This window comes from Acomys russatus, chromosome 10 (assembly GCF_903995435.1).
Source record: "Acomys russatus chromosome 10, mAcoRus1.1, whole genome shotgun sequence".
NCBI lineage: Eukaryota > Metazoa > Chordata > Mammalia > Rodentia > Muridae > Acomys > Acomys russatus.
This window is the reverse complement of record NC_067146.1, coordinates 982,554-997,663: the sequence shown is the minus strand read 5'-3', so window position 1 is coordinate 997,663 and position 15,110 is coordinate 982,554. Positions and strand designations below refer to the sequence as shown.

The following is a 15,110-nucleotide window of genomic DNA, read 5'->3' as shown; positions in this document are numbered from 1 at the left end:
TTGTCTATGCATAGACATTCAGGCCTCGGCCAGTCTCAGAGCTATTCCCGTGTAGTGGGATTAGCAATATAAGTTACCTGCTTGTTCTGTAGCTTGAATCTGTGTACATTTACACTGTCTTGAGTTAGGAGTCTCTTTCACCTAGATCTGCTTCATTTTGACCTTTTTCTTTTAAATGTATATTTTATTTGTTATAACCTATTCACACTACATCCGAACTGCCACACCCTCCTTCCTATCCTCTCATTCCCACCCTCCCTCCTTCCTCCACCCACTCCTCTCCCTCAGACCTCTCACAGGGGTCCTCCCCACAAATGTCTGGTGACAGTCTATTAGGTCTCATTAGGATAGTGTGCAACCTCCTCCTCTGTGTGCCTGCTAGGCTGTCTTGCCTATCCCAGCACTCAGGGAGGAAGAGGCAGGTGGATCAGTGTGAGTTCAAGGCCAGCCTAGTTTACAAACTGAGTCCAAGGAGGGTTCCCTGTCCCAGTGGCCATGAATCCAGAGATGCTCCCTAACATATGCAGTCTTTACAACAGAGTTACAGGTTACATTCTTCATCTATTGAAAAATTTGATAGTGCAAAATTGCAAAAGCAATAACATGTTTAAAGAGTGGGTGTTTGGTCTGTCAGGGAATAGACTACATACATTTAAACACAGAATAGATTAGTTAGTCAGCAGGTGACCTAGCTTGGTGTTCACATGGATTTGTCAACATCTTGCACTAGTAATGATTAGGAGGCACCAGAGTATGGTTTGGTGTTCGCCAGACTTGAATTAAATTTAACTCATGTCTCAGTGTTTCTTAACCCTTAGGCCCCCACTCCTTATCTGTAAAGTGAAGATCAAATATTTTTCTTAACAAAGGCTTTGTGAGTACTAGAAATGATGCCCACAATGCACAATCACAACACATTAAGTTCACTTTCATGCAGTTTTGTCATGTTTGTGCAGTTCCGGGCACTCCTATTTTCCTGTCTCTCACTGGATTTTGTATTCACGAGCTCTCTCTCTCTCTCTCTCTCTCTCTCTCTCTCTCTCTCTCTCTCTCTCTCTCTCTCTCACAATCCCTCACCGCAGTCTTCACTAGCTCACACAGGGAATTCACCATTCATATCCCCAACTCTCCTTCAGTTATGCTCTAAGGGAAGCCATTCATTCTAATACAGAGTGCTACCAATCCTTGGTTTTATGATGAGACTCTAAAGCTATTATAACATCAGAAACCACCTCAAACAAAAGTCTTTGTATATTATCTAGTCACTGTACCCAGATGCATCCAAAGAACATAAGAGGGTTGTTTGAAGGCAGATTCTAGTTGGACAATTCAGGCTCAGCCTGTTTGTCTCTTCTCTATTATGTCTATTATGCCTCTATAATGTCCATCACACTCTACCTATTCACATGCCTCCATAACACTGATAGCATCCTGTAGCCACTGAGAACATTTATAATCTACTGTATTTCCAGGTTTAGCCAAGAGAGAATGAAAGCTACACAGAACAAATCCTATTTACCTAAATTTAAACAAGATTTTCTAACACAGCGACCTAAGCACCAAACTGACAACTACCAAAACACCAGTGCTCGTGATCCCCAGATGAGAGGAGTCCAAATTCTGTGGAGCACTGGTGGGTCTGTCTTTGGGACATATGGCTAATCTGCAGAAATCCTGGGTCCACACAGGCAAGGGCACTTGCTCCAAGAACTAGTCGTAAGCCCGGCAGAGCACACAACTTCTGACCTCTGAAGCTCAGAGGGAGCTCTGGGCTGCAAAAACACCAGCTTATGGGACATCTAGGCCAAAGGAGACCCCACAGCCTGAAACACAAGTGGATCTGACCTCAGGTCACCCGTCCAATCCACAGAAAGTCCCCCAGTCCATGCAGGCACAAGCGCAGGCTCTAAGAACTAGCCTCAAGCCAGACATGGTGCACATCTTTTGACATCTGGGACTCAGAGGGAGCTGTGGTCTAAAAAAACCACCAGCATCTCCTATTGTCTTCCTCCCTGAGGAGGCCAGTGGACCCACTGGAGCATCTCTCTGCTTGGATACCTTTCTACCTGCTCCCCAGCTCCCTGGCCTACCTGAGTCACAAACAATGAGCCAACAGAGACAGGAGACTCAACAAAAGTAAATAGGTCACTGGACCAAAGCCCCATTGTCTATACCTACCCCAAAACACTCTGGCAATCAGAGACCACCAAACCTGCCAATACCAGAGACATCACAATGGGAAGAGGTCAGTATAACAACACAAGCAACAATTCCCAGGGCCATTGGATACCATCAGAAACCAGCAGTAGCAACACCACAATCATCCCTTGGCTGATGCACAAGAGAAATATTTCAAATTGGCCCTTATGAAAATGATAGAAGCCTTAAAGTAAGAAAGTAAATCCCTCAAAGTAAAACAGGAATACACAAAGAAAGAGATGAAAGAATTGAACAAATCACTTAAAGAAATTATTGAAAGACAAGAAACTACAATCAAACAGGAGAAGGAAATTAATTAAAGGATTGAAGACTTACAAGTGGAGATAGAAGCAATAATAAATTAAATTAAACACTTCTTAAAATTCAATGATGAAGGCACAATGTACCAAAACTTATGCGACAAAATGAATGCATTCCTAAAAGAAAGGTTCATAGTACTCAGTGCTTACACAGAGAAATTAGAGAGCTCCTACACTAGCAAGTTAACAGCATATCTGAAAGCTCTAGAACAAAATGAAGCAGACACACACAAGAGGAGTACATGGCTGGAAACCATCAAACTTGGGGCTGAATAAATAAATTAGAAACAAATAAAACAATTCAAAGAATCAATAAAACCACAAGCTGATTCATTGAGAAAATAAATAAGACAGAAAACTATTAGCCAATACAACTAAATCACAGAGGGAGAGTATTCAAATCAAGAAAATCACAAACAAAAAGGGAGGCATAACTACAGACACTGAGGAAATCCAAAGAATCATTAGGCCTATAAGCAACAAACTTGAAAATCTAAATGAAATGACAATTTTCTTGATAGATACCAATTATCAAATTGAATCAAGATCAGATAAATAAATTAAATGTCTCCTAAGGACATAGAGGCAGTTATCAAAAGTCTCCCAACCAAAAAAAAAAAAAAAAGCCCAGGGCAAAATGGATTCAATGCAGAATTCTACCAGACCTTCCAAGAACTAATACTAATTCTCTTCAAACTATTCCACAAAATATAATCAGAAGGAATATTACCAAATTTATTCTATGAGGTCAAAGTCACCTTAATATCTAAATTACAGAAAGACTCAACAAAGAAAGAGAATTTAAAACTAATTTAGCTTATGAACATAGATGCAAAAATACTCACAAACTGAACACATCAAAAACATCATTCACTTTGCCCAAGTAGGCTTTATCCCAAGAATGGAAGGTGGTTCAATATATGAAAATCCATCAGTGAAAGGAAAAACCCCACACAATCATTTCCTTAGGTGCCAAAAAGCATTTGACAAAATCCAACACCTATTCATGTTAAAAGTCATGGAGAAGTCATAGATACAAGGCACATACCTAAACATGTGAAGGCGATATTCAGTTAGCCTATTTCCAACAACAGACGAAATGGAGAGAAACTTAAGTCAACTCCACTGAATTCAGGGACAAGACAAGGCTGTCCACTCTTTCTGTATCTCTTCAATATAGTACTTCAATTCCTAGCTAGAGAAATAAGAACTAAAGATGATCAATGGCACACAAACTGGAAAGGAAGAAGTCAAACTATCACTAGTTGCACATGATAGTAGATATAAGTGGCCCTCAAAATTATACCATGGAACTCCTACAAGTGCTAAACACCTTTAGCAAAGTGACTGGATACAAATCAACTCAAAAAAATCAATAGCCCTCCTATATACAAATGAGAAATAGAGTGAAAAAGAAATAAAGGAATCTATACTCTTCATAATAGCCACAAATAATATAAAGTGTCTTGGCGTAACTCTAACCAAACAAGTGAAAGATTTGTATGAAAAAAACTTCAAGCCTCTGAAGAAAGAAATTGAAGAAGATATCAGAAGATGGAAAGATTTACCAGGCTCATGGATCCAGAGAATAAACATACAAAAATGTCCATCTTACCAAGAACCAATCTATAGATTCAATGCAATTCCCATCCAAATACCTACATAATTCTTACAGAAACTGAAAGATCAGTTCTCAATGTCATATGGGGGAAAAAAATCAAGAATAGATAAATCAATCTTGTACAATAAAAGATATTCTGGAGAAATCTCCATCCCTGATCTCAGGCTGTATTATAGAGAAAGAGAAATAAAACTAACATGGTACTGGCAAAGAAATAGGCTCATTGATCAATGAAATTTAATCAAAGACCCAGAAATAAACCCACGTACCTATGGACACTTGATATTCAACAAAGAAGTCAAAACCATACAATGGAAAAAAAGAGAGCATCTTTAACAAATATTCTGGTCTAACTGGATATATGCATGTAGGAAAATGAAAATAAATTCATATTTATCACCCTGCACAAAAATAAAGTCCAAGTGGATTAAAGACGTCAATATAAAACCTGACAAACTAAATCTGTTGGAAGGAAATGTGGGAAAGAGCCTTGAACTCATTGCCACAGGAGACAATTTCCAGAACAGAACATCAGCAGCTCAGGCTCTAAGGCCAACAATTAATAAATGGGACCTCATGAAATTGAAAACCTTCTGTAAGGCAAAGGACACTGTCAACAGAACAAAGTAACAACCTACAGACTGGGAAAAGATCTTCCCCAACCCTATATCCGGCAAACCATGTCTTCATGGATCATTTAATACTAGATAAATCTTCTATAAAATGTTTGCTGAAGACCAGAAATGCATGCTAGATTAACCCTGAAGGAAGCATGCCCTAGTGAAAAGTAAGCACAGAAACACTCAGGAGCCCACATTTTCTACATGATGACACTCGATTTCATTTCAAATATGAAGTCACACATCAGCAATCCCAGAGGCTGTCTTTTATCTCTTGGCTCCCAGATACATTGAATGCCCTTGCTCAATGATCCTGGAGTTGTCCATACATACCCCTTTGAAAGACGCAACACAATTTTCTTTTCATTGACATCCTCCTCTCTCTCTCTCTCTAGGATGAACTCTTTAATGAGAAAATAAGTCTGGATTCCATCCCTGAACTATCAGAACACAGCATAATGCCTGACAGTTTCTCCCTGCCCAGTGTGAGTGCATGTGTACATGTATGTGAAAAAGAGAGGGAGAGAGACAATGAGACCCAAGGAAGAGATAGAGAGAATTTGGGTATGTATTTGGAGAGGAACAGAATAAAGAAAGAAGGCAGTAATAAAGAAAGAAGAAAAGGGAGAGGCTCCAGTAGAACCAATGTGAGATAGGTCTAGATGAGGATTCCACCAAAGATCTGTATGCTCTCTTCTAAGGAGTCTATTGATAGAGCTTTTATGTTATAACCATAGCAATATCGTATGATCCCTATTTTCATAGCTTGCTTTAATCATCACCATAAAAAATCCCCTTTAATCTCCTAGGAATCGAGTCACACTGAAATACTGTCTGTATTGTGTTGGTTTGTGGAGAAGGTGCTGTATTAATTAAGTTAATTGATATGGGAAGATTAGATCATTAAGGGTGATATCATCCCCTAGTCAGGAGTTCCTGGATGTACAAAAGTGGCGAAGTCTAATTGAGCATAAACAAGCAAGGGAGCATATATGCATTTCTCTTTGCTCTAGACTGTGGATGTGATGTGACACTTATTTGAAATTCCTACCTTGATTCCCAACAAGGATGGACTATAATCTGGAGTAAGATGAAAAAGATGTTTTTTTACATCTATATTTTTGATTGCTTTTGTTCTTGGTGGTAGTTTTTTGTTTGTCTTGTTTTCTTTTGGTCAGGGTCATTTACCACAGCAATAGAAATAAAACTAGGACAGTTTCTTTTACAAGTGTGGCTGTCTATAAAGATGGCTAATGGCCACTTGGGGAAAAATTAAACCTTGGCTGAATCTATTCTTGTTGTATTGTGTCACAGACTCATGCTTTCCCATTGGAAACCACAGCATTTTTTTTTTTCCATTTGATCAACAATGGTATTGGAAACTGGCTGAAGCCTGTTGGTAGGATCATGATTTTCTGTTAGAGTGACTGCCTTCAGCTTTCTCCTTTGCCCATTGGAGTTGGTATTCTAAGAGATGCTTTTATGAGTATCTTACCCAAAAGCAACATGTTCTATCATCAGTCTTTAAGGATCATCACTCATATTACTTCTCTGATACTTCAACCATTCTCCCTAGTAAAATAGGTGAATATATTTCCCACCTAACAGTTAATTCATCTGTCCTCTGCTGTTGTGGCCAGATGTGTATCCTGCTACTAGAGAAGTAGCACCAAAACAGTGGCTCCTAACAAACCATCCCAAAGTTATGTCTTCTTCAATCAAACTTGTGAAAATGACCTTGCCGAATATAATGTCCGAAGGCCTCTGAGTACAGGGTCAGCTGGTAGAGTTTTCTGTCTATTGTAGTAGATCTATTATAGCGTTTTCACTTTCTAGTCCATCTACTCCCTCCTTCCATAGTTTTCCAGCTATATTTGGCAGGTCTCTTACTTTAGTGAAAGTTGTTGCTTCTTTGAAAACTTTTATGAGTCAGCAGATGGCATATAATAGACTCATATTTCTAGACCACTGGCTAAAGTGTTAAACTCTGCATGATGGAGGCATGCCTCTATATTGACACTTTTCCTTGCTCAACTTCCTGTTTCAAGCACTCCCCTAATGGCCTGCCCCATTCTCTGAATACTGCTCCCAGCCATACTTTCTCTGGTGCATGCCAGGTCAGAATTTCTGTAGCTTTGATGAATAAAGTCTTCAATTTGCTGGTAGCAAGTTTATGTTGATAGTTGAATCTATTGTTATCCTTTTAGAAGATGAGATAGAATCAGATTGTGAGGAAGGCAAGCATTGTCTTCTATGACAATGTTTGAGATGGCTGTAAATGAGCACTCCACAATTAATCTGGTGCCTGTATCTTCCCTAGAAAGGTATTCATTGATGGCGTTTTTTTTCCTATTGTCAATAAGTATCCAATTATTTTTTGTGATAACTTAATTTGTCAACTTGAGCTAACCTAGAATCACCTGTGAAGAGATTCCTTGAGGTCAGTTTATTCCTCAGGTAAAAGAAAGTACTAATCTTCCAACAGATCAGGCCATTGATTCAAGCCCAACATAGTGGTTTGAATGATAATGACCCACATGGAGTTCATCTATTTATATTCTTTGTTCCAAGTTGGCTGAACTGTTTATGAAGGTCAGGGCATGTGGCGTTGTTGGAGGAGGTCTATCATTGGAACTGGCCTTTGAGGTTTCAAAAGCTTACAAAACTCCCAGTTAGTTCTCTCTCCTCTCCTCTCCTCTCCTCTCCTCTCCTCTCCTCTTCTCCTCTTCTCTCCTCTCTCTTCTCTTCTCTCTCTCTCTCTCTCTCTCTCTCTCTCTCTCTCTCTCTCTCTCTCTCTCTCTCTCTCTCTCTCTCTTTCTCCTTCTCTCTGCCTCTTACTTATGCATTGATATATATATATATATATATGTATATATATAAGCTCTCAGTTACTGCTCCAATACCATGCCTGCCTACCTGCTGATAAGTTTCTCGACATAGGACCCACGCTTTGAAACCATAAGCCATAAATAAACTCTTTGTTCTAAAAGTTGCATTTGTCATAGTCTCTCACCACAGCAATAGAAAAATAATTAGCACACCATAAAACTCAAATTGAGAACTCAAAGTTCTCAATTGCATCATCAAAGATATCTTCATATTAAGACTAAAGAGTAATGATGTCACTAACCTCAGATGGATTGATACTGGCCACCTTGAGTGGAAATCTCTACATTAGAATACATTATGTATAATTGGATAATTCATAGGGCTGAAGCAGGTGGATTACTATAAGTTTTATACAATCTTGGACCATAGAGTGTGTTTCAAATCATCCTGAGCTACAGTGTGTGTCATAACATGTCCTCAAATAATAATAGAAAAGAAAAAACAAAAGATTCAAAGTATGTAGGTGTCCTCTGTTTTCATTCTTCATCCTGTCTTGCCATGTGACCTTTCCTGCAGGCACTCTCTTCATTTGCCACTCACCATACTATCCTCATAAATGGACTCAAGAAGATGCTTCTGTCATGCTCTTAGAACTTCAGAATAGGGATAAAATTGAACTTCCCATCTTTATAAAGTACTTAGCTTTGAGTATTTTTATAGCAACATAAAATGGACTAAAATACTCTCTAACTCTGAAACATAGCTGGAAATAAACTGAACCTATTATTTTCTTTCCCCAATAATGTCACTTAGCAATATCTACCAAGTTGAATCATTGGTTCATTTCTTGTGTTCTTGAATTCCTGAAATACTAGCCCACAAAGGAGGAGAATCTTTATTTTAATTAGTTAATTAGTTAAACTTTAATTGTTCACTTTAGATCCCAATTGTAGCCCCCTCCCTCATCGCCTCTTGGTCCTCCCTCATACATCCTTTCTCCCTCCCTCATACTTCCTCCCTCCCTCTCCCAGTCCTCAGAATGGGAAGCCATCCTCTCCTATCATCTGACCTCAGCCTATCAATTTTCATCTGGACTGCATGTATCCTCTTTCTCTGTGCCCTGGAAAAGCCACCCAGTCAGGCAGAAGTGATTATTATCATGTGGAGAACAGAGTCCATGTCAGAAGTAGTTCCTACTCTCCATATTATGGGACCCATGAGGACTTTTCTGCCTATCTAACTGCATCTGAGCAATGTCTAGGTCCTCACCATGCATGGTCCTTGGTTGGTGCATCAGTCTCTGCACCACCCCCTCCTCTGCCTGGGATCTGTTGGCTCCATTGGTCTCCTTGTGGAGGTCCTGTGCCCTGTAGGTCCTTCTGTTCTCCAAGTCTTCCATAAGATTCCCTGTGCTCCACCCCAAAGTTTGGCTGTGAGTCTCAGCATCTAGCTTTATGTTCTTCATGGCTTAATCATTGCACGGTCCGTCAGTACCTCCAAAGAGGCATGCTCATCGGCATTGCACGGTCCGTCAGTACCTCCGAAGAGGCATGCTCATCGACTCTTACCAGAGAATATGCATCCACTCCCAGATTCCCTATCATGTTTGCGGTCCATTTCTAAGAGCAACTTATGTGGATAGAGTTTTCTAGAAATAAAAATGGAGTTCTGTATGCCTGCAGAAGTGATTTGCTGTACGTGTGCTCCCTGGTAAAGGAAAGGAAGAAGCAGGACTGCACAGGAGAAGGAAGCTAATCAAGCTGGCCATTTTAGCACAAGGCTGCACTATCTTAGAATATTGAAATAGTGACTGAGAGATGGAGGGATTAACCATATAGACACACTGAAAACTACTATTTGACAGATTTGGTCTTCTGTTAAAATGGATCACATGACTTTTTGTCTTTATGCTAACCACTTGTCCTACACAGAAGAAGAGCAAAATATAAGCTTCCATCATAAAGTGGCTACTGCCAGTCAAGGAAAATGCCCTGAAAAAGGTGAGGCGATGAGCAGCCAGAGTACAATTTTTTGTTTAGGGGTTGTGGAAAGCATGCACCCAGAACTCTTAAATTCTGCAATTTCTAAAAGGCAATCTGAGGGCAAGTAGATGTTTTTGATATTTAATTGAAGACAGGCCTAGTTTCAAATTTTAATTGTCTAAAATATCTAAACAGAGAATTCCAAATGAACAGCCAGGTGAAAATTTGCTGAGCCTAACACCTGCATATGACCAGGATTATTTAGAAAAGACCTCTGATAAAGTCACCACCACTGCAAAATGACTACATGGATATTAAAGCCTATATCCCCTGAGGGGTCATCATATATTATACATATTATCAGGGAATATACTTCAACAAAATTGCTCATCTAGTACCTTAAGAAAACGAACAAGAAAACTGCAATTTCAACCAAAGCTATTAAGATAATAGCATGTGAAAGAATCAACAAACCCATGAGCAATAGAAAAAGTAGATTACAGAAACTGAATGTGAGAGAGACACTACATCACATTAAAATTCAACTTCATATAAGAATGCCCAAAGCGGGAAAAAAAAAAGAATGCCCAAAGAACTGAGGAAACAGGGCTTACAAAGTTAAAGTATGATGACTTTAATTCTCTGCTTTGTGAAAAGCAGATTCAAAGGAAATTGTATCACGTAAAAGTATTATAAATGAAATAAAAGTTTTACTAGAGGAGCTCAATAATATATTTCCATTGATAGAAGAAAAAAACCTAATAAATATGAAGATATATTAACAGGAAATATGCAATCTAAAGAACAAAAGTTGAAAAAATATCAATCTCAGGAAATTGTGACACATCCCTAGGTACAGTAACATACATGTAACGAGATTACCAGAAAAGTAGGAGAATATAGAAACATAAATTTTGTAAACTTTCTAAATTTAGAGAGGCGTTAAAGAAAGACAAAAATAGCATCAATCTAAACACTCACAGAGGTCAATAAAGTAGAAAAATAAGTAAGTACGAAGATGAAAAAAAAGAAAAAGAAAGAAAATAATGTTCCAATCAGCCAAGCTCATATGTCCTGATGCTCAGTGAGATCAACAACTGACAAAGTCTAGTTAGAAACAACTGTGATGGGAATAAAGTGGGGAGAGTGCAAAGTACTAAGAAAAAAAAGAAAGTTCAAGGTCCTCCTGGGCTTGTAGAAAATCAGAACTGGGTCCCCAGATATGGTGACTTCTTGTTCCCAGATGACACTACAGAAAGAACCGGGAAGACACATGGGAAAGCATCTAAACAGGACAAATGGGGAGTGAAGGGAGCCAGAGGCCCTGTAATGACCCAAGCCAATATCTGGTTAATGGACTTCCAGTCTTAGGTTCTCCCATCTCAACTGGAAAAACCTATTTTCTTCCTCTGTGGCTTGACTTTCTGTCTTCCCCAGTCGTCCATGTCTTTGTGCCAATGAATCAGCTTGATGAACCCTCAGATAACCACTTGCACCAAAGTTATACTATAAAAAAAAAAAAAAAAAAAAAATCCTACATTCAGCAGAATTATTTTCAAAATGTAAGGCAAAGAGAGGCAATCCAGGACAAACTTATAGGTAGTGTTAAAGAACTTCTTCAATTTTGAGATAAGGGTCAGTAAATGTATACTTGCCTAGCAAATGAATGCCTAGTTTCATTTCCCAACACACACACACACACACACACACACACACTCACTTTAGAGATGGCAGGACCTACTGGCTGCCACAATGTAAATAAACTTTTTCCTTCTAAATTCCCTCCTCTAATACTATGTGAAATGCCACAACTACTTCTCCCAAATCCAAGCTAATGAATTGCTCCTCATTTTTTAAATTCTTCATGAAGAGATGTCATTTTGGAAGTGTCAGAGACTGTTGGACTTTGTAGTTAGAAAAATTTGACTGTGATAAATTTGAACAGAAATGGCAGTTTTCAGCAGCAGTAACAAACAACACTGCATTTCTCGAATTTACAATTTTAATTTTTTGTTTGTGTTTTGTAGTGACTGCCTATGGGGTGGGGGAGGCTTATGCAATACTCTGACGTTTAGGGTAATGAATCTTCTCTATTCTTATCCCCAAATATTATGGATACTACCAAGAATTTCCAGAGGAAATGTTTGCCATGTACCCCATCACCATTCTAGATTGTTTCTGTGAAAATATACAAACAATGCCACATTCAGAGTTATGTACCAATTGAATAAGGACAATCATATGATTAACAAATAGAAGGAGAATCCAAAGGCTTTCAAATGTAGATGGCCATCATGTCTCATAACTGCACTGAAATACAGAAGATGTCTTAGGCCACAGACCAAAGTGAACATGTTTAACTTCGTACTCTGTGGGGGACATGTCTTACACTCCATCTTTCTTTCTTTTTTTTTTTTTTTTTTTTTTTTTTTTTTTACCATTTCTTCATTCTTCTGGGAAATACATCTTTATAGTATTGGTCTAATTGGATCCTTAGGAGACTGTGTTTCCTTGCTCTAGTTCCTCCAGTGCCTTCAAGAATATTCATCCTTGCACTCAACAATGGAAAGTAGAAGACACAAAGCCTGTAAGGTTCTAGTCAGCAGAAAGAGAGATTCATTTGTTGTACCTTGGGAAGGGGCTTGGAATAGATCTTCCATGACATGATTGAAATTGTGTGCAGGATGCAAACTTTACTGCAATTTTAATGGAATAAGAGAAGTTGAGATTTGTATAGGATATCCCACCTAGGAGTAACCAGGAGAGAGCTAATCCCTAAGGAGCAAACAGCAACGCTTCACTCCATCTCTAAGGGCCTCTTTGACTTTATCATTCCGAAGAGTGAAGATGAAGGGGTTCAGGAAAGGAGTTACCACAGAAACCAGCAGAGATGCCACCCTGTTGTACTCAGCCGCCTGTGTTTGCTTGGGTTTCACATACAGGAACAGGCAGGTGCCATAGCCAATTACAACACAAGTGAAGTGGGAGGCGCAGGTGGAGAAGGCTTTCTGCCGGCCCGAGGCTGAGGGGATCTTGAGGATGGTGGAGATGATATAGGTGTAGGAGACAACTGTGGGGATCAAGGATCCAACAATAATGAAGACAGCCATTAAGAAAAGAATGAACTCGGTGAGAGAGGTGTCATTACAAGATAATTTGAGCAACTGACCCCGGTCACAGTAAAAATGATCCAACAGATTTGATTTGCAGAAAGTAAACTGGAATGTGGCATAGACTGGCCAGATTTCAGAAAGGAAACCAAACACCCAGGAGACAATCATCACCCAGATACAAGTGTGGCCATTCATGATAATGCTGTACCGCAAAGGGTTGCAGATAGCCACATAGCGGTCCACAGCCATCGCTCCAACCATTGCAAACTCAGTGGTTCCCAGAGAAAGGTAAAGGAAGAGTTGGACAACACATCCGGTCAGAGATATTGTCTGGTTTCCAGGGATCAGCAGCCCCCAAAGCATCAAGGGAACAATTGTGGTTGTTACCAGGATCTCTAGGAGAGAGAGTTGGCTGAGGAAGTAATACATGGGTGACTGTAGACGCTTATCAACACAGACAATCATGATGATGATCGTGTTTCCCATCAGTGTCACTGCATAGAATAAAAAGAATATGGCAAAAAGAATGTGGTGTAGTTTTTGTGATCCAGGGAAGCCTAGAAGGTAGAATTCAGTGGCACTAGAGAGATTGTCCATCCTTTATTCTGACTTTTGCTTCCAAGCTTTTGGTCTGATCAAACAGATACTTCTGGTCATAAGATAGTTCTTCTTTATCCTAGGTTAACTGTACAGAAGGCATAAAGACATTCCAGAGAAAAATGAGAAAAATTAACGTATAGAAATTTGCATACCAGCTCTCCACAGCACCACACAGAGCCCTGCAAAAGGCCAATAGAAAAAACTCAGTGTCTAGGCCAAGTGTTCTTGCCACCCTCACATTTTAAGACATTACAGGCCATCAACATCACCACATGAAAACTCTGGGATGGGCGATGATTTCCCAAAGAAAAATTTTCTTTTCTAGCTGTGTTTACTCTCAAAAGCCTAGAAAAAAAGAAAAACAATAGATGGTATGAATAAGAGCCCAAAATATCAGACGCTCTGATAACTGGGTTTCTTTTGTTCCTCCCTTCTTAACTGTTACCTCTTCAAAAACCTCTTCCTAGTCACTCCCCCAAACAAGAAATCATTCTCCTCACTGAAATCTAGTTTCCTTCATAGCACTTATTACCTAATACTACAAATACGACCTTGTCTCTTTTACTTAATATTAAACTATGTAACCATGAAGAGGAGAAGTGGGAAAATCCCTGCCCTGTGGAATGTATAGCCGAAGGGAACATATGTGATAAACCACACACCAGAAAAGTGAATTTAATATATACTTGATAATACATAACAATTAGCTCACTAATGGTACCATATAGAAATGATGACTAGGAAATTTCATTGTATTCATTTTTCATTTATGGCATTGGAAGATATATTCTATGAAAACAAGAAAGACTTCCAACCTATGTTTAAGATTGACACATAAAATTTATCCATACAGAAAATATTGTATATGTATCTATACATATAGCATACATATCACATACAAACATATATGTATATAATATAATGTGGTTTTGACCCACAAAAATAGTATGGACAACTTTCAATTGATGAATACATGAGTGGATGACAAAGGTTAAGTAGTACTTGTCCTGGACAAGACTAGTTCAGCCATATCCCGTCAGTCCTACTCACCTTAGTCTCCACTGCTCTCTAGCACCTGCCCTGTCCTTCCTCCCCACCCTTCCTTTATTTGCCCTCTCTCTTTCTTTTTTGCTGTGTTATTAATGGACGGTCTCATATGCCAAAGATAAAATGGTTGGGAGGGATCAATGTCTACTTTCCTTTCAAATCCTTTCTTTGGGTTACTGTCAGAGAATGAAGAAAACAGTCTGAGCAGGGAGAAGTGCTCTGATCACTAGTCAGGCAGGACAGAGCTGAAAGGGCTGTATGGAGGGTGTATGCTGAGCCAGTCCACTCTGAACACCCCTCCCTACTTCACAGCTCTGGCTCTTCAAGTTCTATAAGACATTGAAAAATCAGACTTCTGCTATGTCCCCCAGTGGAAGAATGGATAAAGAAACTGTGGTACATTTACACTATGAAATACTACTAAGCTATTAAAAACAAGGAATTCCCAAAATTTGTGGACAAATGGATTGAACTAGAAATGATCATGATGAGTGAGTTAACCCAGAAGCAGAAAGACTCAAATGGTATATACTCACTTATAATTGGACACTACCCCAAGGGGCATGTCCTATGAAAGTCTTCACTTACCAGGAAAGTGGGATAGATGTGAGGACATCCTATTTGGACTCTAGGTGACAGAAGCATGGGAGAATGGGGAAATAGAAGGATCCAGAGGGTCCTAGAAACCTACAAGAAGAACAGTATGATGGGTGGATCTGGCCCCAGGGGTTCTGCTCAAACTATGGCACCAGCCAAGCACAATACATGTAGTAAACTTC

At 39.3% G+C, this 15,110-nt stretch overlaps 1 protein-coding gene across 1 annotated transcript; it reads right to left on the bottom strand.

Moving 5' to 3' along the window:
• Positions 1-12,339: 12,339 nt before the first annotated feature.
• Positions 12,340-13,281, bottom strand: LOC127194208 (olfactory receptor 9A4-like). The gene has a single exon (XM_051151531.1). It carries the CDS (start codon positions 13,279-13,281, stop codon positions 12,340-12,342), a length of 942 nt encoding a protein of 313 aa, XP_051007488.1.
• Between the last annotated feature and the right edge of the window lie 1,829 nt (positions 13,282-15,110).